The following is a 25,333-nucleotide window of genomic DNA, read 5'->3' on the forward strand; positions in this document are numbered from 1 at the left end:
GTACATTTCTGCCAAAAAAAAGTGTGATTGTGTTGGGAGAAACTCTCTCTTGACCCGACCGTTTAGGTCAAATCTCCTGAGATAAACATACAATACTTTCTTTCAAACATTTGTAACAACATCTAACGATTTCGCATCAGTTTCAAAGCACTACTTAAACATGCAACCCACGTGAGGATCTCCAAGCTCGACTCAGCCGATGAACACCAGCCTAGTTCACGAATTTGATACACCGACCTATTTGACACAAAATTTCAAGAGATATTTTACATTAATTACTTTAAAGTCTTTTTATATAATTTATTTTTAAAAGAAAATAGGAAATCAAGGAGGATGAAAAGGCCGACAAATGGGCTGGGCCATATCAAAGAGATGAGATACATATGGGCCTGGGCCTGGGCCGGGATTCTGATGGCCGACCAAACATAACTTGTAGCGTAGGTTTTAATAATGTTTTTTTCAACCAAAAATAATGTAACTAAATAAATAAATCCATTAATTATTGCCGGGAACTTTGGTAAATTTGGAAGAAATAAAGTACCCATCTCCAATTATTGAAATTTACTTTAAAGGAAAGAAACTTACTTTTTTTTCCACGTGGCTTCATTTCATTGGCTAAGAAATACTATAATAATAAATCTTTGAATATGACTAGGGTTTAATAATTCATGATGAAATTATTAGATAAGTTTCTACTTCAATAATTTGAATAAAATTGAATAAAAAATAATTTTGTTTCATTTTTTTAGGGTTTTAAAAAGAAATTTGATGTTTAAATTTTTTAAATAATTTTTGTTTAATAGGTCCATCATATTTTACACAAAAATAATAATAATAATAATTAAATGTTTAAAGATATATTATAAATTTTTTAAAGTTCACGAGTTTCTTTGACACAACTTCAAAGTTGAGGGATCAACTTTGTAATTTAATAAATTAACGACCGAGTATGAATGAATCAAATAACTGACCTCTATATCAAAAAGAAATATAACACCAATCAATTGAGTTATGTTCGTCAATTATAAAACAGAATTGTGAGATCCCACATCGGTTGGAGAGGGAACGAAGTATTTCTTATAAGGGTGTGGAAACCTATCCCTAGTATATGTGTTTTAAAATCGTGAGGCTGATAACAATATGTAACGGGCCAAAGCAGACAATATCTACTTAGCAGTTGGCTTGGACTGTTACAAATAGTATCAGAGCCAAATGTCACGGTCATGCTCGTCCAAGACATGTTGCCCATGACAAGCCAAACCCTTTTTGTCTTTTCATATTCTAGTATTTTACTTTTGTATTTCAAGGAAGTATGACGTTTCATAAATATCATGTCTAAGCCTGTCAGACATGAAATGCCTCAAAATGTACTATATGGGATATGACTAGTTGTCAACTTCTCCCTACCCAAGGTTATATACTGCGAGCCGTTGTTATTTCTCTCTTGCTTGCTTATATAACGTCTTTTTCAAAAATCTCTCTCTGCCCACATTTTCTAAAACCTTCTCTTAAGACCGAGGCCAGAGGCTCGAGCATACGTCGCTTGGCCGTAGGCGACGTAAGAACGAATTGGCTTAGCTCACTTGTCGTTGGAAAGTGAGTTCTGCACAATCGCAAGTCCGCTGCCATCAAAAGTGCGATTGTGACACCAGACACCGAGTGGTGTGCCAGCGAGAATGCTGGCTCCCAACGGAGTGGATTGTAAGATCCCACATTAGTTGGAAAGGGAACAAAGTATTACTTATAAGGGTGTGAAAACATATCCCTAGTAGACGCATTTTAAAATCGTAAGGCTGACGGTGATACATAACGGGCCAAAATAAACGATATCTGTTACCTGTAGGCTTGAACAGTTAAAAAATTATAAAAGAAAATACGTGGGACATGGAGGTCTAAAAGTGACCCTATGCTTTAAGGGTTTTTTTTCTATAAAAGGTGTTAGTACAAGATGCTTGTCACAATGTTTGTGCAATTTAGGGTACAAAAGTTGTGACAGGCTAAGGGCAGCTACTTTAGAAGGAAATTATTTAATAAAATTAGATGCAACTTTTACAATAAGGTCCATAGTAATATCAAACTATAGACTATAGTACTCTTGTAGGACATAGATTGCTTCAAAAATGGACCATCATTTTAGTTATATAAATAATTTTACAAAATAACTTAATATTATTTATTTATTTATTTTAAATGAAAAAAATCATAAAAAGCATTAAAAAAAATTAAAAATTTCCAAATCAAAATAATTGTGAATTGGCATATTTTAAATATAATTGGACCACAACTTAAGTTAGGTATATATAATTAATTTAATTGTTATCATTTTCACGGTCATGATCATCCTAATCATTTTAGAAGTACTTTTTTTTCTCGGAATGGAATAACGATGGAAAAACTAATTAATTACAGAAACGTATTTCATTTAATTAAGACTAAAGATGTTTACAGGGAGGGGCGGGGATGGAAAAACTGTTCTCTTCCCCATCCCGCTTCCTATTTCAATCCCCATTTTCGTGAGATTTTTCATTTATTTTTACACGGGTCGGGGGAAAATTTTATAACAGAAAATTCGTGTTTAGCTAACGGAAAAAATCTCTCTCCACTTCTTCCTCAATTTTTCGTTTAAACAGAGATTCCTCCGTTGAATTAGGGGCATAATTGTAATTTCTTTTAGATAAAATCTTTTCCTAAAAGAATTTTGATAATATAGTGAAGGAAAGGTCAATTGTGGGATCCAACCAAAAGCGCGCGTGCAAAAGCAAGAATCAACGGCCAGCATGCACCGCGCGTCAGGTCGCCTTCGCATGAGGAAAATAGGCTATAAGCTTTTTTTTTTTAATTATTATTATTTCGAAAAAAAAAAAATCTATATTCAAAGACATTATTATTACAATAATTTTCTTTTTTCTTTTTTTATATATATAAATACTCCCCTTATGACTTTTTTTTCATTATTATTTTAAAATATCCCAATTATATTTTAAAAAATAAAAATAAATTTAAAGGAAATTTATTTAATTTAGTTACTTCTGGAATTTAAGACCATAATAAACACGTAGGAATAATGTTTATTTTCGAATACTTAACTTTAAAAAGAAACTGATGAACTATATTGAAAGTGACAATCATAAAGTAATTTATTTAAGACGTACATCAAATTAATTCAATAATAAATCAAATTGAATTTCAATTTTATTAAAAAACTAATAATTTTAAAGAAATGTTATATATTTATTTAAATTTGAGTTGTAATTAATTAATTAATTAAAAGTTTAAGATTAAAATGGATAGAATTTAATTTGATTAGACATAGTTAGGAGGTGAAGGGACACCGGGGGAGGCAGCGGGGTGGTCCACGGTGGCCGGAACCAAAGGCTGACACACAACCATTGGGTTCACAAAAAGTCAGCCCACCAGCCCCAGCCTGTCGCCCGGTCCACTACCCCTAATCATCAAAATCATTTTCTCACCACGTGGCAGCCTTTCATTGCCCTTTTTCTTTTCACTCAACTCCAAGTTTCTCCAATAATAGAAAATTATCTTTCTTTTTTTTTTATTAAAAAAAGTTAAATTATAGGAAATAACTTTGGAATATATACTCTTTTAACTTTAACTTTTAAGTTTCTACGAGTAAATTACTGGAAAAGAAACTACACCTTATTTGTATGGATAGTGTTAGATGATGAGAGTCCCACATCGACTAATTTAGGAAACGATCATGTGTTTATAAATAAAGAATACTTTCTCCATTGGTACGACGCTTTTTAGAGAAATTCAAAGCAAAACCATGAGAGCTTGTGCTCAAAGTGGATAATATCATACTATTGTGGAGAGTCGTGTTCTTCTAACATGGTAACATGGTATTAGAGTCATGCCCTAAACTTAGTCGTGTCAATAACTCCCAAAGAAAAAAGGAGTCAAGCCTCCTCGAAGGCAGTCAAAATTGACTAGGACTCCAAAGGAGTCGAGCCTGGATTAAGAGGAGGTGTGCTTTGTTCGAGGGGAGGTGTTGGATGACGAAAGTCTCACATCGACTAATTTACGGAATGATCATGAGTTTATAAACAAAGAATACTCGTGTTCTTCTAACAGATAGTAACTTTCAATTTTTTAAAGTTTTTCTTGGTCATCATATCGTCAGAATGACCCTTTTTTTTATATGGTCTCGATTCATTCATATACTCTAATAAAGTTCAAAGTCGAGCATGACTGAACTGCACTCTAAAGTTTAAGGGTATTATGTTTATCAGTACAATTTCATATTTTTCATTGATTTGACCTAATATCTATAAGATAAATATAATATAATATATATATATATATATTGAAATAATTTGGATGAATTGATTGAAGAAGCTAGGTTACATGCCCATGTGCCTGTTGATAGAAAAAAGTAAACATTTTATCTTTTCAAAGTCAAATTTTTGGGTACAAATAATGTCCTGATTTGTTATTTGGTCTCATTGCCAGCTTGTATGTAAGAAATTAAAGCATTGCTTCTCACTTACAAGACGATAAAAAGTAAACCCGAACTTTAAAAAATATCTCTAAAACTGGAAAAAGGGTATTTTGGGTACGTAAACTTTTGTGTTCGTTTGTATAGCTAGAATCTTTAGCCTAGGGTACCCATCGTAATTCTCGTGAAATTTTGATTTTAAAAAATTAAGATTCGTGTGAGGGGAATGTTAGGACCGTCATGTATCGAATGTGGATTCAACACCTAATAGCTCTAACGATGAAAGGGTCACTTGTAAGTGAGTCGTGTTAAACGTAGAATAAATCATATCTGTACATAGTAAGATAATCTAGTGATTTACTCGTTTGTTACCAAATCTATGATTTACAATGTAATCTTTATTCTACACATCTATAAATACATGAGGTCGTGACCCATATAGGTCACAGTGCCATTCAACCTAACATGGTATCAAAGTCGTGCCCTAAACTTAGTCATGCCAATAGATTGGTAAATCCTCAAATGTCGAACAAATGACTCTAAAAGAAAAAGAGTCAAGTCTCATCGAATACATAGTAAAAAATGATTAAGACTCCAAAGGAGTCGAGCCTTGGAGACGTACTTTGTTCGAGAGGAGGCGTTGGATGATGAAAGTCTCACATCGGCTTATTTAGGGAATGATCATGTGTTTATAAACAAAGAATACTCTCTCCATTGGTCTCACGTCTTTTGGGGAAGCGCAAAAGCTATAAGAGCTTATGCTCAAAGTGGACAATATCATACCGGTATGGAGAGTCGTGTTTGTCTAACAAATCGAACTTTGATTAATAAGAACGAGAAATTCAATTAAAATGATTACAAACTAAAAATAAAATAACATGAAGAAATAGAAATGGAAGAATTGGATAATTTCTCCTTCAATCAAACCCACCATTTAGCTCCTTTTTATGCACATTTTGAAGGAGGCCCCACCATGTTCTTACCCTGTTTGTTTCCCGAGAAAATATGGATTTAACGGAATAAGATTCGTTTTGGTTCTTGCCCTTTCTACGGCGTCACTCGCGGCGGAGTTCTAGACTCCGCCGGCGGCGTGTTCACGTCCGATCCTTTCGATGGGTCATCGGAAGACTGACGCAACCCATCATCGGTCTCGCTTCTATGACTGTTCATATCTTCGATCATCCGTACAACTTCCGGCATCGTCGGCCGTTGATCGGGGACAGTCGAAACGCAGGACATTGCAATTTGAAGCAATTGAACCATTTCTTCTTCGATATTGTGGAACCGCATTAGCTCTGCGTCGAAAACCTCCGCCGTCCATTCCTCCCGGACGACGGATTGGACCCATCGTGGAAGGTCGATTCCGTCTTCGCCAAGGGATTGCTGGTTGGGGGCTTTTCCGGTTAGAAGCTCGAGGAGGAGAACGCCGTAGCTGTAAACGTCCGATTTGAATGTGACTTTTCGGGTCTCGACGACCTCTGGTGCTCTGTAGCCGGCGACGCGATTCGGCGGCGTGGCGGTGCCGAAGAGGGAGTTCAGGCCGAAATCGGAAATGCAGGCGTCGTGGTCCGGCCGGAGAAGAATGTTGGAGGATTTAATGTTGCCGTGAACCACCTTGCCGACGACGTGGAGATGGGTTAGTCCCCGGCCGACGCTTACTGCTATTCTCATTCTTGAATCCCAATCCAGCGGCGTCCTGCCGGAGCCTCTGCTTCCTGTGACATCGAATTAACTATTTAATTTTTAATTTTTTAAAAAATTATATATTTCTTTACAATTTCTCATATTTACATTTAAGGGCTTACAAAGTTAAGAAATTAAAAAACCTACCACTACTCGATCTAAAACCTTATATTCGAGCCTTCTAAGCTCGCGCTCGTTGAGTTGATCCTATTCAAATTATTTTATTTCCGTAATATTTTGAAAGAAAAGCCAAGTAGGGACTTTTCTGCAAAAGGGTATTTTGGTAAATATTGTTTCCGAACTTGAAGAAGTAAAGTGAGGCAATGTGATAAAAGCCTAAAGCTCAGGCTTCAATTATAAGCTTAAAGCAACCCAAAAAAACATGCCACCAACTTTGAGCTACAAAAATTCAACACTCCATTGAGTGACCCATCTTTCTTTATTCACAAGCCATCTTTTTTTTCTCTCTCTCGAACTTTTTCCGTGTCTTTCGAGGTCGGGTTTGACCGTAGTGGCTTGGAATGAAAATTGGAATCCGAACATTACCACAAAGTCTCGGGTCGTTGCTACACTACTAGGTCATAATTTCTATAGGTGTATACGGGTTGGGAAAATCTTTTGAATCAACCTAAAATTTTATATTGGTTGGGTTGGTGACCTGAATAACCCACGGCCCGAACAGGCTTTACAACCCAACCCAACCCAACTTCTCTATTTTGGGGTTGGATGGTCGGGTTGTTTTTCTTGAATTATTTTGAAAAAAATATTAAAATATCATAAAATTCAAATATCAAACCTCCACCGATCATAACACATCACTAACATTCAATCAATAGAGTTAACCTAACCCTAACCGACAAAAATCTAACACAACCTGACCTTCATGTTTGGGTTGAGTAATCCAAGTTGGTCAGACTCTCCGGTCATATGAACACTCCTATATAGTAGTGGCTTGGAATCCGAACACTACTACACCATCTTAGGTCATTGCTACACTACCAAGTCATAATTTCTAGAAAGATCATTTGAACCAACTCAAAATTTTAGATTAGTTGGGTCGATGATCCGAACAATCCGAACATTACGACCTAATATTACAATTTTTTGTAGAAAAAATGAGGGGTAAAAGAGTAATTAAGACAGTGAAATAGGGTAGATTTGAGAAAACAAACAGAAATTAATAAAAACATGAAATAATGATGAATAATGTCTGAGCAAAAACTAAGAATGTCTCTAGACAGTGAGGAATTAAAGCAAGTACACTTTTGAGCTGGTCGGCATTAAATTTATACCAAATTAAAAAAATAAATAAATAATAAATATTAAAAATTAAATAAATAAATTTAATTATATTTTTTTCAATCACTACATGCTCATAATGTGATCTCTTGAACAAAAAGCCACCCCCCATGCGCTGTCACCCATCTTCCCAATTCTCTCTAATTATCATTTCTTTTTTTTAAATAAACTAAAAAATTTTCAAAATATTTTTTTATTTTCCATATAAAGTCCACTTATTCATATATATATATATATATATTATAGTTATTTATTTAACGAAATATCTTTTATTCAAAATTATTAATTTTCAATATTTAAATTTTTTATAAAACATAGGATAAAAACTCGCTTATTTATATATTTTTTAATATACCAATATGAGCATAGTTCAACTTTTATATATATATATATTAATTATTAAATTTTTATAAAACATAGCATTTCCAATCTACCCATATACATTAAAACAAAATTATTAATTGTTAACATTAAATCTTTATAAAACGTAATATACTAAATTTTTTATTTAAAAAATTAATTAACTTTTAATTGACCATAAAATTAATTTTTTTAAAAAATAATTAAACACACTTCCCAATATGTAGTCAACCTCACTAAGAACAATGCAAGCAATGGAATAAAATAAAATTAAAAAAATTAAAAAAATTAAAAAAAAAAAAAAAAGACGACGGAGGAGGAAGGGAACTGACCGTGGAGACTGGCGGAGAAGCTGCCGGTGGAGATGTAATCATAAACGAGCAGTTTTTCGTCTTTGGAGAAGTAGAAAGCTCTGAGCGGAACCACATTTTCGTGTTTGATTTTCCCTAAAATCTCCATTTGTGTCTCGAATTCCTTCTTCGTCACCACCACATCCTTCAGCCGCTTCACCACCACCGTCGTCCCTTCCTCCAGCACCGCCTTGTACGACGTTCCCACGCTTCCTTTCCCCAATACCTCCGCCGATGCTCTCAACAAATCCTCCAAATCGAAATTGTAAATCCCTCCTTCGAAGAACACTAGCTTGTTCCTCTCCGTCGCCTCAATTGACCCTCCGGTAATGTCGTCTTTTGATGATGATGTTCCCGCCTCTGCTATTGGGATTGTTCTCGCCGTTGTTCCCACTGTCGATGGTGGTTTCTGTGACTTCGCCGGCTGCCTATTGGACCGCCGTCGAAGACAGAGGATGAGGAAGAGGAGGAGGAGAAAGGCAACGAAAACAGCGCCGATGATTATTCCGATTATCGCCGCCGTGGAGAGCTTCTTTGATTTTCTGATTCCGTCGGTCGGTGGGGGGTTTTGCGACGGAGTTGGAGAGGGTCCGCTGCAGGATGGGAATGGTCCGCCGCAGAGATCTAAGTTTCCGGCGAAAGAGGATTCCGGGAATTTAGCTAACGATTTCGGAATCGAGCCGTTGAGTTTGTTGTTAGAGACATTGAAGTTTGTTAAATTCACGGCGGAGATATTCGGGAGTGAACCGGAGAACCCATTGTTCTGCAAGAAAAGCCCACTCAGATGTGTCAGATTGTCAACAGACGGCGGAATCGGACCGGACATATTATTCGACGACAAATCGAGCCGAGTCAGCCGAGTTAGCTGAGTCAAACTCGGCGGAAACTCGCCGGAGAAAGCATTATCCTGAAGATACAGATTCCGCAGCATTATCAAATTGGAAAAATCCGATGGGATCCCACCGGAGAGACGGTTGGAACGGAGGCTAAGAACTCGGAGCTGAGTCAATTTCCCGATGGTATTAGCCGGAATCGGACCAACGAGGCCAACGCCGGGCAAACGAAGAGAGTAAACAAACGACTGGTTGGAATCGCACTCGACGCCGATCCAAGTACAGACGGAATTGGAAGGATTCCATTGAACCCGATTGGCATGAGGGGTTTTAGAGAGGAAATCGAGAAGCGCTTGTTTGTCCTGAGTCGGCTCCGAGTTGACCCACTGAGTCAGAAGAAGAAGAAGAAGAAGAAGAAAAACAGAGCAGAGAGAAATCGCCGCCGCCATTGTGTTTTTACAGAGACAAAACAGAGGAGGAATTAGAGAACAGAGATGTTGGTTGTCTTCTACAGGGCTGTTTGGAACAGTGGTATGTAATGGTGGTATTTGGCAAAACCAGAAATGGTTTGCCGGCGAAAAGCCATGAGAGAGAGAGAGAGAGAGAGAGAGAGAGAGAGAGAGAAGAAATGGGGGATAGTGAGAGAAAGGGGAAGAGGGTGGTTTTGTAGAGAGAGAGAGAGAGAGAGAGAGAGAGAGAGGGATCAGGAGGACGATGAATGGCCCACGAAAGTTAAAAAAAGAAAAAGGGAGAAGAGAAAACAGAGAGGAGCAGTAATGGCGGAGAGCATTTGGAAACGTTCCTCTTTTTTTTCTTTTTAATCTTTTTATAAACTGTCGCTGTGAAATCAAAGGAAGAAGATGATGAAGAAAAAGAAATGCAACGCTTCTTTTTCCATCCCCCACGCGCTTCTCCCGCTCGTGTATTCACTCTCCAATACTATTGCAATTATTCATCTTTAATTTTTTCTCTTTAACATCTCTTTTATTTTATTTATTATAATAAATCTTAATTTTAATTTCTATATTTAAAAAAATATATTAAAATTAATCATTTCTTTCAATGTATTAAGAGTGTGACTAATACCAATTAGTCAACCCAAACCATCAAATTGGGTTGAGTTGAATTTTTGAAAAATCGAGAGTTTGGTTTGGTTCATGGGTTGACCTTTTTTTCAGGTCAACTCGACCAACTCAAAAATAGGATTATAATTCATTCTAACCCTACTTACTTTTTTAAAAAATTAAGAATATATAACGTTCGTAAGAGATGTTATTGGTGCTTGTAAACATTTGATATTGAATTGTATGAAATTTTAGTTATTAATGTAATATATATTGTAGATAAATAGAACTTTGTAAATAATAATAATAATAAAAACAACCGGGAACCCAACTTGAGAATAGAGGGTTGAGTTGAATTAGGTGTGAACTCTACTCCAATTTCTCGGGTCACTAACCCAATTTTTTATTGGTCTAAAACGTTTTTTTAAACTCAATCTTATTAAACCGATGTACACCTGTAATTTAGAAAAGAAAAGAAATAAATAGTGATTAATATTTTTTTTGAAAAAAATAGGTTTATAACCTAATTGCTATAATTAATTTTGAGATTTATTAAAAATAGAGAAATTAAAAGGTTTAAAATAATATTTTTAACAAATGTTTTTAAAAACTTTATTTTTTTTTTATGTTTGAACATTTTTTATATAAATTTATGTAAAATAATTTTTTTTTAAAATTAGCCCAATAATTTTATGTGAATAAAAAATAGTTTAAATAGTAATCAGAAATAGCCCAATAATTTAACTAATTTTAAATAGTAATTAGAAAAAAAAAATATATATATATATATATATAAAATAAAAATTTCTGGCTACGTTTAACGCAGTGCAACGAACGCGCCGAGATTGGAGATTAGGATATCAACAGAAGGGGTGAAAACTCGGAGGGTTAAACGGCGACATTGTTTTGTCGTTAAGGCAGTGGGGCCCATGAAGATTTGACGGTCCAGATTGTCCCATCAAATGTTTCGTCTGATAAATCTGATCACCAACCCGTTTTTACGTACTAATTTGGGCTAAATCCAATTACACCAACCGTTGGATCGAAACTTTGATTCTTCGTAAACGGAAAATTAACGGCCGGTTTGACTTTGGACCGAAATTCCGTCTGTGAAAAAAATCTCACTCGGCCGGTCGAGGGCATCCAAATTGAAGATGACTTTATTAATTTTAAATAATTTTAATATTTTTATATATAAAAAAAATAAAATTTCAAGAAACATTAATGAAATGTTTACTTTAAATTAATTATTTTATAATTTTTAAATTCTTTCCATTCAGAGATATGTGATTCGTTGAACCAATTTTTTTTTTTATAAAAAAAATAGCATTTTATATTCTTCTAAAATTTAATTTCTTATCGATTTTAATTACGTTTTATATATGGTCGTTACGGGTCGAATTGAGTCGGATTATGACATTTTTGTAAATTCATTCTAATTATTCGAGTTATAAATTTTTTAACCCAATCATTAATTTTTTTGGGTTGGATTTGTTCGAATTATTTAAATTTAAATTTTTAATAAAATTAAAATGTTAAATTTAATTAAAATTTATAACTCAACTTTAATATCTATTTTAGAAATTACTTAGTGAATAAAATAATAATAAATGCGATAATTAAGTGTGACAAATGGAAGTATAATTAAAACTATAATATATAATTACAACTATAGTTAGAAAGTATAATTAAAACTATAATATATAATATTTTGATGAAATAAAATGATCCCAAATGGAAGAATGAGGCATCAATTTGTCTTATTATAATGTTTGCAAATGCCAATTATTTTATCTCTAATATTCAACTTCTTTGGAAATACTTTATGATTATATATTATGTATATATATATATTATGAGATTCATGAAGAAGTTTCCTTAGGGTAATTATAAGTTATGATTTTTATTTTTATCACACACTCAAGTAAGAGGAGAAAGGCACCCCATCAATGCCCAACTTATAAGCAAAGCGATTTGATTCTAACACGTATTAAGGATTTTGTACGTGTTTTTTAATTGGTTTTTAATTATTTAAAATTAGTTTTGACGGAGTAAAAATTACATTTATAAAATTAAAAGTGGGTCTAGATCAGCGGTAATTGACATGTAGAAAATTCACGTTAAAGATATAAAACTAAGCTTAAATACGTGTGTTTAGAGTAATTTTAAGTATGATGATAACGAGAGGTTATGTTCAAAGTTGACAATCTCATACCATTGTGGAGAGTCGTAATTTCTAACACAATCAACGTATTTTCTCGATCTCATTTTGTATTTTTTTTTTAAATAAAAAAGTTATTTTAATTTTAATTGTAACATATATTTTGTCAAAGAGCACTTATAATAAACCAAGGTTTGCCCTTCTGGCCATGATTTAGCCATCTAATTTTTTATTTTATTTTTAATATTATTACTAATTATTCCATTTTACAAATTTAAAATAAAAAAATAATTATTTAACTAAATGGACCCACATAAGCTTGATTAAATGTATTAATGTGACAGGTCGGATTGATTATTGTTGTTGTCTATAACTAACCACATTGGGACAAGATAAGACCTTATTTTGCCTTAATTTATTTCATATTATTACTTTCTTTGAAAAGAAAAAAATATATATATTTATTTAATTATCATTTTCCGACATTAGAATGTAATTTCTATTTAGTCTCGAAGTTTAAAATATTACATTAAAACTTTGAGGTCGATAAGGAGAACACATCATTCCTTATAAAAGTATAAAAATATATGTGTATCACACGCGTTTTAAACCTATGAGGTTGACGACGATATGTAACGAGCCAAACCGGACAATATTTGTTACAAATGGTATTAGAGCCAGACAGCAGATGGTGTGTCAGCGAGGACACTAGACTCCAAAGAGAGTGAACTGTGAGATTCCACATCGTTTTAATTAATGAAAATACGTAACAATAAACAAAATCTATATCATAATATTTAAATTAATTAATGAAAAAGTCAACCCTAAAGACCAAAAGTAAATATTAATAGTGAAAACTCGAACCAGAGTAAATGTAACATTTTAAATTCTAGATGGTCTCAGTCAAAACTATACTCATAATTTAAAAAGGATATTTTTCAAAATAATAATAATAATAATAATAATAATATATAATAAAAGATTATAGGATGATATTGGAATAAAGAAAGGTGTGTGGTTTAATTTAATAGCATAGAATTAGATTAATATCTTATTTAATGTGAAAGTTAGATCAAGAATTAAAAGAAAAAAATTAATTATTAATTTATTAAAGATATTGGAAAAGGACTTAAAATTATTATCCACTTAGTTTAAGACCACACATGATGAAAAGAGTTGCATTTTGGTCACATATGATTGTCTTACCACACAAGAATATATTTGTGCTCTCTTTCTCTCTCTTATTGTTTATTGTTTTTAAATTATACTCGTTAAACTCTATTCAAATTCTCGATAATCTGATCAATTGAGACTATCTAATCTAATTTGATTGGATTGGTTGGATTGTAACCCTATTTTCAAAATGTTTAATAATGTTTAACGTCTCGAACCAATGTTAGTGATGCATTGCTACCGATGAATAATTGATATTTGAATTTTATGAGATTTTAGTTATTAATGTAAACTTTACTGTGAATGTATAGGATTTTTTAAAAATAATTTGTCTAATAATTTAACCTGAAAATAGAGAGTTGGGTTATGTTGTAAACGTGTCTCCGACAATTCTGCAATTTTTAAGAGTGAAACCGTATAACTTTTTTAGCAACTCCTTATTCTCGTTTTTCTACCTTCGTCTTTTTCTTTGTTTTTCTCTTGTCATTGTCATTGACCATCGTTAAGTATCAGAAGCCTGTGTTACACATGATTTTTCACTTGACCATGAATGTTTGTATTAAAGTATTGATTTGAACTTAATTCAATTAGTTATACGAATAATGTTTTTTTTCCTTATAAAATTAAGTGTTAGTGTCACATCCACGCAATGAGACAAAGATACATGTGGAGAGGATCAAATTTTGGATTTTTTTTTTTTTTATTTTGAATAATTTTAAATGCTTTTTTTTTTCCTAATTAGAAAAGACAACAGAAAAGTGAACGAATAAACAAAATTATCTTCTACATATTTTTTCTCCTTCAAAAAAAACTTCTAAATATGTTTTTCTATATCGCTAATTATATTTCCTTTTAATATTTTGTGTTCTTAAATAAATTAAACAATACTAGTTGAGGTATTTATTTTAAAATAAAATAAGAGTAGGATTGATTTTGTCTAACCCAATCTTAAAAAGTGAAGGTCCAAGTCTGATCGACCAAGTCCAATAGATCTAGACATTGTTTAGGACTAGGTTGAACCGACCGACTTTCAATAGCCAAACCTGTGACCCAGAAAGAAGAGGAACTGAGGAAACTATTATTTCTTTCTATATAGAAAAATTCGAGCCGAGTGATCTTAGGTACATACTATACAGAATCAATAAGAACCAAACCTCTCATCTCCTTTGGAAGTTGAAGGATTTTATGGCGAAAGCAAAGATGGTGGCAAAAAACAGGCAGAAACCAAAGACCATGATGGCAGCTACGCCTAAGAAATCATGTCTAAACCCGAAAACATGCTTGAGAACGTCGTGTATCGCTACCGAGTTAATTCCATCTGATAGCTTTACAAGCTTATTGTCATCGCCATATTGTGATACTTGGAGTCCATATAAACTCCAAGCCACAGGATTAGCCCAATAATACCATCTCCACCATATTGGGATTCGCTGAAATAAGCAGGAGAGCAACAATTTAGGTCACCTAAAAATGAATATGAGCAAAAGCAACAACATGCTTCTATTGTCATTTGACAGTGGTTATGGTAGGACGAACCCTCCGCTCGTTCACGCGTATGTGGAGAGAGACAAAGAGAACTGCTAAATAACTGATTAACTCGAAAACTTTAGTGGATATTGTCCACGTTAGCCTCACAGTTTTAAAACGCGTCTAATAGGGAGAAGTTTCCACATTCTTATAAGAAATGTTTCGTTCTTCTCTCCAACCAATATGGAATCTCACAATCCACCCCCCTTGAGAGTCTAGCATCCTTGCTGGCATACCGCTCGGTGTCTAGCTATAATACCATTTGTAACAACCAAAACTCACCGCTAGCAGACACTCTGCTTTGGCCTGTTACGTATCGCCGTCAGCCTCACAATTTTAAAACACATCTAATAGGAAGAGGTTTCCACACTCATAAGGAATGCAACGTTTCTCTCTCAAACCAATGTGGGATCTCACAGTTAGCATGACTTCAATTATAATCTATATTTATGAAAGTTAGAAACGAGACAATGTTTTGTGTTTCTTTCTAACGGAGGGGAAACGTAGAGTACTAACCCTCCTAGAACACAGAACTATGAAGCAAAATTGTGTTGCTGAACAACTAAAAACATGCAAGAGAGACAGTATAGCAATACCTTGTGAGGAATCATGAAGCCACTAAAGAGGTTCCAAAGCATATAGAAGGGAGCAGCAATGATGGCACCCACATTATGATTTGGTGTGATAGCTGTTGTCATCATTCCGTAGAAAGTGAAGTATAGCAAGGTAAAATACATAAAGAAAATATACCAAATGAACTTCAAAGCTGTCCAGTCAAATGCAGCCATGGAGTAGAAAATGGCGCAATAAATAATTGTCTGTGCAAACACATAAGGGAACTCGATAGCCACCTATATATAAAAACAATGCATTAGCCAACTTTAAGGAAGCCAATTACAGGGTACAAATAAGACGGTACCTGAGCAAATGCAAATGGTAATGCAGAATACAATCCAGCGGCTCTTTCTCGATACGAGACAAACCGCTCAATTGAAACAACTGGTTGAACGGCAGTGGCATTGGTGATTCCAATGAAAAGAACAGCAGCATAGAGGGATCCCATAGCATTAAATAAGTCTTGTTGGGTTTCCCTGTGAGAGAAGAAAACAATAAGATGATGTTAGGAATCACTGATCTCCATAATGGTATGATATTGTCCACTTTGAGCATAAGCTTTGGCTTATGCTTTGGACTTCCCCAAAAGATTTCATACCAATGGAGATGTATTCCTTACCTATAAACCCATGATCATTTCCTAAATTAGCCAATGTGAGACTTCCTCCCAACAATCCTCCCCTCGAACAAAGTACACTATAGAGCCTCCCCTGAGACCTATGGAGCCCTCGAACAGCTTCCCCTTAATCGAGGCTCAACTCCTTCTCTAGAATCCTTGAACAAAGTATTAACTTTTGTTCGACACTAGAGTCACTTTTGACTTCACCTTCGAGACTCACAACTTCTTTGTTCGACATTTGAGGATTTTATTGAATGACCAAGTTAAGGGTATGGCCCTGATATCATGTCAGGAATCACGGATCTCCACAATGGTATGATATTGTCCATAAGCTCTCATGGCTTTGCATTGGACTTCCCAAAAGGCCTCACACCAATGGAGATGTATTCTTTACTTATAAACCCATGATCATTCTCTAAATTAGCCAATGTCCCTCCTAACCATCCTCAACAATAGTGTGCAAAAATAATGGTGATGGCATGGAAATAAAAGCGAGAAAAAGGTCAAATGTTTCATAGAAATGATAAACAGATCAAAGTTATAGTAGAAACCTTTTGGCACCAAATCTCCAACATATTGTTCCAAGCATCAATGAGATAATAACAGTGTAAAAGAATTTCACTGCAGTGTACTGTGGGTTCCGCCAGTAAGACAAATTCTGTTTCCATAGGCAAGCTAAGAACTGATTGAAATATGACTGAGAATACTTTGTTAGGAAGTTCAGTTCTTTTGAATTACTGATGGGCCTGCTCAAGGTTTCCACCAAGTCTAGATTTCGTCTAAAACAAAAAGAAGTGAACCTAGTCAGAAAACAGATGGCATCTGTATGAAAAATAAAAGAATGAACAGATGCATACTGGAATAAAGTTGATCTCCGGTAAACTTCAGCAAAATCAACTCCAAGACGATTTTCTTCAACTGCAGAAGTGACCTCAAGCATCCATGTAGCAGGATTATAGCCAGATTTGATCTTTGGCACTCCTTCAACTGCCTACATAACATAAGGATGGGACATCTGAGGATTTGTGCATATAAAAATATTTAGCAATCGGCTATAAATAATTTTACCTCAAGGTACTTGATAAGTTCACGAGACTTGGGTCCTAATGGACCAGCATAGATGAGTTCTCCTCCACGCTTCATTAATAAAAGCTGCAGAATAGAATGTTATCATTAGGAAAAACTTCATGAAAACTAATGAATGGAGATAAAAAGAAGTCTTCAAGCGGTGACAGGAAAAGATAAAAATAGACCATTAAGATGAAAGAAGCATAAGAAATTCCAAACCGATGACGTCTCCATTACTCTTCTACATATAATTAAGTAATATAGAGATAAGTGGGAAGAAGAAAGAAAGCCGTTCTTCTCAAGTTGGGAATATATAAGATACATGAATAGAAGTAATTGTGTATATTGTAGACGTTAGTGTTGTAGGTAATTGTAAAGTACACAAGATATGATAATAGCATAAAAGAGAGACACGAGGATTGTGAGATCCCACATTGGTTGAAGAGGGGAACAAAGCATTCTTTATAAGAGTGTGAAAACTTCTCCCCTAGTAGACGCATTTTAAAAACCTTGAAGAAAAGCTTGAAAATAAAAGCCCAAAGAGGACAATATCTGCTAGCAGTGGGCGACAGTTACAAATGGTATCAAAGACAAACACCGGGTAGTGTGTCAGCGAGGACGCCGAAGGGGGGTGGACATCGGGTGGTGCGCCAGCGAGGACGCTAGGCCCCGGAGGGGGTGGACACCAGGCGGTGTGCCAGTGAGGACGCTGGACCCCAAAGAGAAGTGGATTGTGAGATCCCACATCGGTTGGAGAGGGGAACAAACCTCTCCCTAACATACGCATTTTAAAAACCTTGAGAAGAAGCCTGAAAGGAAAAGTCTAAATAGGACAATATCGGCTAGCGGTGGGTTTGGGCTTTTACAAGGATGCACATATAATCATCATAATCAAAATTGATAAAAGAAAACACAATATATGGCACTTGGTAACTCAAAAGTCAAGCAAGTTCATGAGAAAAAAATGGAGATTACCTCGTCAAAAGATTCAAAAATGTCTATGCTAGGCTGATGGATTGTGCAGACTATTGTACGCCCGGTATTGACAATATTCCTCACTGTCCGCATGACAATGGCAGCAGACCGAGCATCCAACCCTGACGTAGGTTCATCCATGAACACTATGGATGGGTTCGCTACAAGTTCGACAGCAATTGTTAATCTTTTCCTTTGTTCTGTTGATAAACCATCAACACCCGGTAGACCAACTAAGGCTCCACTGAGTGGAGTAAGCTCAACAAGTTCCATCACCTCATCAACAAAAGCCTGCACAAATATAAGCTATCAAGTATCAATATACATTATTTACACACCATACTTTAAAAGAAATCATCAATCGGGGTATACCCTTTGTGTCTCCAAGTCAACATCTGAAGGTAATCGCAGCCAAGCCGAAAAGAGAAGTGATTCCATAATAGTCAAACATGGGGAGTGAATATCTGTCTGTTCACAGTAACCAGCAACTCTAGCAAATGTATCCTGCCTTTTGGGATAACCAGATATATGTATGCTTCCTTCAATGACCCCACCAGTTTTTCTACCAGCCAATACATCCATGAGAGTAGTTTTACCAGCTCCACTGACTCCTAGTAGCGCTGTAAGCACACCTGGTCTGAAAGATCCACTAACATTAACCAACAGTTGCAATTTGTCCTCTGTTACCCCTTGTTGCTTCAGCTCCTGTAGTAATACTTTGAATCAGATAATAACCAACCAAGAAATGCCCAAATAATGAAAAATGACATTGATTCATATCTCACCATGGGAACATCAACATAGTAATTAATGTTCCTGAAAGACAGAGAAAGTTGTTGGAAGGGAAGTACCATCCCTCTCTGTTTAAAATACTTTCCTGCCAAATAGTTGAGATGGTTAAATTATAAATTATTTGCCACTGGCAGCAAGCACTTCACGAATAGCTAAGGAAAACTGTACTAATTTTTTCAAACAGCTTAATCAGATTCAGACCATTCAATGATCCTGAGTATTGCAAATACTGTCTCAACTCAATGACAGTAGTTTCTCCTTTCCTTCTTTTCTCTCTTTCTTGCAGTTCTTCCTTGGAGACTACAGCTTGGCTTTTACCCAAAGCTGTGAAGAAAAGGTGAAGCAACAAATCAGTCATAATAATTTAGAAACATAAATGTACATTTAAAAATAATCATCTTCCAGAATGTAACTGCCCAAGCCCACCGCCAGTAGATACTATCCTCTTTAGGCTTTCCCTTAAGGTTTTAAAACACGTCTACTAGAAAGAGGTTTCCACACCCTTATAAGGAATGCTTCGTGCCCCTCTCCAACCGATATGGGATCTCACAATCCACCCCCAGCGGCACACCTCCCGGCGTCTGGCTCTGACACCATTTGTAACAGCACAAGCCTACCGCTAGTAGATATTTTCCTCTTTGGGTTTTTTCTTCTGGGCTTCCCCTCAAGGTTTTAAAACACGTCTACTAAGAGGAGGTTTCCACACTCTTAAAAGGAATGCTTCGTTCCCCTCTCCAACCGATGTGAAATCTCACACAGAATCTTTGGGTCCTAAAATAGTGCCAGAAGTAAAATAATATAGTTAACTTGTAACTGATTGCATACGTTTAAGGTACGCCAGGAAGAATGTGAATAACGTATTCAAAACCACTGTATATCCAAGCAAAGCACCAACACCGATCCAATACCAATAGCTCTCTGTAAAAAGACTGCGTGCTTTTAGTAAAGATTCTCCTAGTGACATGCTTGTATTCTTCCCAACACTCTATACAATGAAGAGAGAAAGAAACAAGTTCAACATCATTGAAAACGCTATGTGCATCTGGGATAATTAACAGTCGTAGAAGTGAGATTATTACCTTGTCCCAAGAATGCCCAAGAAACTCATTAACAGATGCAGCATTTTGGGCATACATCAAAGGAGACCACCAGTAGCCCCATATCCACCATTTTGGTATACGATCTGTTACAATGAAGGAACAGATGTGATACTTGCACACTTCATAGGTTAAGACGTTGATATAGAAAACATGCACTATTAACCTCTTGAAATAATATATCCTCCGAGAGCCATAACAACTAACATAGTAAAGGATCCAAAGGTATTGGCAACAATCATGTTACGGCCCAATGATCCCATGAGGCGAAAGAGCGCTATAGACATTTGATGCAGAGAAAAGAATAACAAAAATTGCCGCAAGAATCTGCATATGAAGAATCCATTATCAAGTCCATCAATGTCAACATACATGTAATATCTCACCAAATTCAAAAGGAATACACGATTTTTACCACTTACCTAGTGATAGCAGGATCATATCCAATCACATAATACGTGACTGCAACCCAGAAACCAGATTCCATGACTGAAACTGGAATACTCAAGATCCAAGAAGGAAGAGTATAAACCCAGCTTGGATAAAAGTGCAAGTCCCTGTGCTTGTAAAGTACAGGAATTTTGGCCACCAGCATTGACACCTCTGTAAATCCATTAAAAAGGATGATAACAGTAGAAAAGTAGAGTGCCCCAAGATAAATTCCTCCGCCATCAATTGTGTCATGATCCATTGTTGTCCGGAAAAAGACACTCATTGTAATTATTGCAACCAATAGTAACTGCATAATAGAAACAATGAGGACAACATTACAGATAAATTTCATCCTTCAATTGTTGCTTTTATAATGGTCGCATTAGTTGTTTCTATCCTAGCTTACAGACAAAGCAGTAACAACAAATGGATTTATTTCAACCTCTGAAGATAGTAACATAAAGGCAAAACAAAAACAAAACAAAAAAAATGATAGAGAAGAACTGCGTTACTACCTGAACAAATTTAAAAATGTAGATAAATGAGTTTCGCTTCATTAATAGCCTTAGCAATGAAAAGCTGGTCTTAAGAAGTTCACGCCTTTTTACGCCATATTGAGAAGATGACAAGGAAGCTGGATGGTTATAACGTCTATCAAAAGGAACTTCCAATTCTTCAGATAAACTCTTCCCGATGTGATACAAACGAAAAGCTTTGGCAAACTTTGCTGCGGGGATAAATTGGTAAGGACGATCAGGAACTGACCAGTACTGCTCCTGATCCTTCTTTGATATAACCTATAGTCATTATTGGGTAAGCAAAAATATCAGAAAAATGTAGTGGGAATTTGCAGTTAGATCTCTTCACTGCTTGCTTACTTCTTGCAAGAAGTCTGCAACATTCTTTCTCTCTGGACAGGTGAATCCCATAGCTGCGAAGAAATTAAGAACAGCTTCTCTGGGTCCTTGATATACAATTTGGCCTTCACAAAGAAGTATAACATCATCGAATAGCTCATAGGTTTCAGGAGCAGGCTGCAGCAGAGAAACTACAGTGGTTGAGTCAAGTGCACAGGTAGAATGCCTAAGATATTTGATAATTTGATAGGCTGTTGAACTATCAAGCCCAGTTGATATCTCGTCCATGAATAAAACTCTTGCCGGACCAATGAGCAATTCACCTGAAGTCACGTGTTGTTATTATCAATACCCATATTAATATCATTCAACAGTGTAGAAGAGGTTTATGGTAGCAAACCAGTTGTAAGACGCTTTTTTTGACCTCCAGAAATCCCTTTTAGCATTTCATCTCCTACCAATGTGTCAGCACACACGTCCAACCCTAAAATCTTCGCAGATTTCAATACTTCAGGTATGGAGCAATGACTTCAAAGCATTACAAATAAAACAAAAATAGGTGAAATCTAACAGGGCCAAGGTTGTAACTTCTATTAGCAGTTCAATACATATCAAAATGTGAAAAGCAACTTGGATGTACCTTCATAATGTACTCCACCACAAGGCTTGTCTCTTGACCCCCTAGAGCCAATGACTAGAGAGAAAATTACAGTAATTTACAACCAATCAAATTCAAATCATTTAATATATATCTGACATTCAACACGGTAACAAAAGGAAATAAAACGAAAAACATCACATACCTTCATAAATATATCAAGATCTTCATCAGGTTTTATCCCTGCAATCTTTTCCCTTCTTGCTAGTTCCATGAGCATGTCTGTCACAGTTCAAATAAGTATTAGGAGAAGTATTAGCTATCACACTGCAAGATTTTTCATAGCTTTACCATATTTGAACCCCACGCCTTGACAACGGCCTGCAAAATCAAGGGTTTCTCTAACAGTTATCTCAGCAATATGTCGATCCTGCTGACTAACATAAGCTGCTGTCCTCTGCGGAACAAACTCATTGAAGCCATGCCCATTATATGTTATTCTCCCTGATTGCTGACCAAAGAATTAAGAATAAATAGTTTAAATAATCGATGAAGTTAGAATTCATAGCTAATATGAACAATGTTTTTGAAATGAAGTGCAAAGTTTCAATTATTCAGTACCTGCAAATCACTTCCAAGGCGACCAGCAAGGGCTAGAAGAAAAGTTGTCTTTCCAGAGCTTGGGGGACCCAGTAACAAAGTCAATCTACAAAAGAGCTCGTGATCTTGTCATGTTAAAATATAGAAACATAATCAAAGATTCAACCTCTACTATTCTAAGAACTAGGAAGTTTACCTGGAAGGTCTTATAATTCCACTGACATTGTCTAAAATTGTCAGCTTACTTCTCTGACTGCTGTATATTTTCAGTTTCCTAAGAAGTGTCTGCCACAATAAATATGAACATCAAGTAACCTTCAGACGAACAGATGAAGAAGGCAATTTTCCATGGTTGATTAACAGAAAAATGGCGTACCCCTGTTCGAGATACAGAGTAAATACTACCCTACCTCCATCATGTTGCACATGAAGTTGGGAATAGTCGGCAGAGCCCTGGTTCCAATGTGAACAAACGATTCTACTGTCAACTGTTGAAATCTAACCTCAATCTTTGGGAACTCCAAATCAACTCTAAAAAGTCAGAGAATGTTAATCAATTTAGCTATTCCAGTGGTACAATAATCATATAAGTTACAAGTTCACAAGCCAAATTCAGCAGGAAAAAGAACTGGCAAGCATTGCTAGTAGCTGTACGATTAACGACCCTCAAATTGACACAATCTCGAACTTCTAACGGTAGTAATTAGTGAAAAACAGCTCCGTGAAGCAAGAAAACGACATTCTACCCAATAATCACAGGTCCTGTTGTTCATTAATTAATAAGAAGCAAAACAGGAATATTACCAAAAGAAGATCGCCATTATCCTTTTGTTTTTCCTAAACTTTTTCCCAAGAAACAAGAACAGTAATGAACACATCAAATAGTAAGCAATTAACAAAAAGGATGAATTAGAATTACGCGTCGAAGCGCCGTCGCATTCGTTGAAAGAACACCTCGGGATCATCATTAACCGAACTAACCAATCTGTCAATAAGAAGCTTCTGCTCTTGAGCCTCAAGCTCAGTAACATCAACCTCCTTGGTATCTCCAACAATGTTCTTGAAAATTCCTCTCCGCACACGCGAATACGTCGGTAGCCTCTCGAGTGCCGCCCACCGGAGCGCCTCCTCATCTTCCCCCTCCTCCCTGAACGACGCCGTCCGAACGAACACGTTCTCTGCCGTGTTCCACATGGTGGACCGCGATCTATGAGCTAAACCAGAGAAAGGAAACAGACAAGTAATCCAGCACCAAAAGAGAGAGAAAGTTACTAAGAAACAATGCAATGCTTGAAGAGGAGAGTATCACATTGGTGAATCTGAGGCGTCGTTAATCTCTTTGTGGAATGTGAGTGAAGTAATATTGCCCTAGAAATGGGTGGTTGAGCTCTGCATTAATGGCTTCTTCCTCCTCCTCCTCCTCTCTCTCTCTCTCTCTCTCTCTCTAACTGAAAGAGCAGAGTGGAAGAGCAGTGTGGGTGAGAAGGATCATTTAATGGCCGCGGGAAGGACAAAAAGAGAGGGTGATGCCTGAAGCATTCCCAATCCCACTCTCGCGCGTATGAAAATCGATATTACTCGCCCGTAAGGATACTAACAGTAGTGGGGTCCACTTGTTTAGTTTAGTAAATGATCAATTTATTTTTTAACATTTAAAACTTATTTTAAATATAAAAAAAAACTTATTAAATTAAATAAATATAGGTATATATAAAACCACTCAATTCACAAAATTATCATGAGCTAACGCAACTCAAAATCATATCTGTTCGGTTAGGTTCCGATCTAGTTTTAAGGTAACCCGTAAATTAGCTTAATTCATAACTCAACCCAATTTAAAATCATACCGGTTGAATTGGGTTGAACGGAATTTTTCGGTCATTGAATATTTTGAACACCCTTCCCTTTATTAATCTGCGAAAGTAAAATTAATATATCATTAGAGAAATTAAAAAATATATATATATATATATATTGAATTTATATCCAAATTTATTATATATAAAGAGTGGGAAATTGAGTGTGAAATTACGTCAGGGTCCTTTGGAGCGATTGTTGATTAAGCACGACAATGGCGCGCGTGGGACTGGAACATCCGGACAATGTTTTGATTAAAACGGTTGAAATGGGAAAAGTTACTGTTGTACCCCTGAAAGAATGGTTGTTTTAGAAAGGGCGGGTAAATATCCCATTTTTGTAGCTTAGTGTAAAAATGGAAACTTGAAATTTAGAATAGGAAAGTGGGTTAGGCTTTGACGTGGACCTCATAAACAAGCACGTTTTACCAAATGGTTACTTTTTTTCTTTTTTTTTTTACCATTTACTCAAATGGTAACAACGGTATGATATTATTCTCTTCGAGTAGGTCAATGTGGCTCTCGATAATAATAGTATGATATCATTCTCTCTGAGTAGGTCAACGAATCTCTCGATAATAATTGTATGATATTGTGCTCTCCGAGTAGGTCAACACTCTACCATTGACTTCTCTTCCATTTTGTTTAAAAAGGTAGCGTCTGACAGTGAAGACTAAATAAGACCATAACAAACCAAAACTAAATTCGCGCAAGGCGCCGGAGCTTGTTGGATGTGCTAAGCATAACGAATCAGAATCAGAGACGGATCAAGGTAGCTTGCTGCCAAGCTACTAGACAAAGGGTTGAAAGATGGAGCGTGCAAAGTCAGTCGTGCACCTTTTGTGTAATCCGGTGGTCCTAGCAATATCTTTATGTTAGGGGGCACTAAAATGGAACTTTGGTTGGATGCTGGTAATT

At 35.7% G+C, this 25,333-nt stretch overlaps 2 protein-coding genes across 2 annotated transcripts; both read right to left on the minus strand.

Annotated features, from left to right (window-relative positions):
- Positions 1-5,256: 5,256 nt before the first annotated feature.
- Positions 5,257-9,800, minus strand: LOC111805380 (putative inactive receptor kinase At2g26730). The gene is made up of 2 exons (XM_023690446.2): positions 8,131-9,800; positions 5,257-6,171 (listed from the first exon to the last, which is right to left on the minus strand). The coding sequence occupies exons 1-2, from the start codon at positions 9,428-9,430 to the stop codon at positions 5,504-5,506; spliced, it is 1,968 nt and encodes a 655-aa protein (XP_023546214.2). The 5' UTR covers positions 9,431-9,800; the 3' UTR covers positions 5,257-5,503.
- A 4,667-nt stretch (positions 9,801-14,467) lies between these two features.
- On the minus strand, positions 14,468-24,022 carry LOC111785448 (ABC transporter G family member 32). Its single transcript, XM_087128409.1, has 24 exons — positions 23,479-24,022; positions 22,970-23,090; positions 22,756-22,844; positions 22,581-22,665; positions 22,311-22,470; positions 22,165-22,241; positions 22,002-22,055; positions 21,762-21,852; positions 21,383-21,684; positions 21,020-21,301; positions 20,495-20,811; positions 20,239-20,399; positions 20,055-20,158; positions 19,801-19,960; positions 19,177-19,299; positions 18,969-19,060; positions 18,556-18,888; positions 18,184-18,474; positions 17,209-17,292; positions 16,998-17,131; positions 16,692-16,919; positions 15,826-15,997; positions 15,503-15,757; positions 14,468-14,809 (listed from the first exon to the last, which is right to left on the minus strand). Exons 1-24 carry the CDS (start codon positions 23,751-23,753, stop codon positions 14,537-14,539), a joined length of 4,263 nt encoding a protein of 1,420 aa, XP_086984535.1. The 5' UTR covers positions 23,754-24,022; the 3' UTR covers positions 14,468-14,536.
- Positions 24,023-25,333: the final 1,311 nt, after the last annotated feature.

This window comes from Cucurbita pepo, chromosome 11, assembly GCF_057944985.1.
Source record: "Cucurbita pepo subsp. pepo isolate OVF chromosome 11, ASM5794498v1, whole genome shotgun sequence".
Taxonomy (NCBI): Eukaryota; Viridiplantae; Streptophyta; class Magnoliopsida; order Cucurbitales; family Cucurbitaceae; genus Cucurbita; species Cucurbita pepo.

Coding starts and splice junctions, on each gene's coding strand:
- LOC111805380 (XM_023690446.2), bottom strand. CDS start 9,430: ATGGCGGCGGCGATTTCTCTCTGCTCTGTTTTTCTTCTTCTTCTTCTT. Junction 6,172..8,130: donor CTTCTCCGCCAGTCTCCACG/GTCAGTTCCCTT, acceptor TCGATGTCACAG/GAAGCAGAGGCTCCGGCAGG.
- LOC111785448 (XM_087128409.1), bottom strand. CDS start 23,753: ATGTGGAACACGGCAGAGAACGTGTTCGTTCGGACGGCGTCGTTCAGG. Junction 22,056..22,164: donor ATCTTGATATATTTATGAAG/GTATGTGATGTT, acceptor TTTTCTCTCTAG/TCATTGGCTCTAGGGGGTCA. Junction 17,132..17,208: donor AACTTATCAAGTACCTTGAG/GTAAAATTATTT, acceptor TATGTTATGTAG/GCAGTTGAAGGAGTGCCAAA.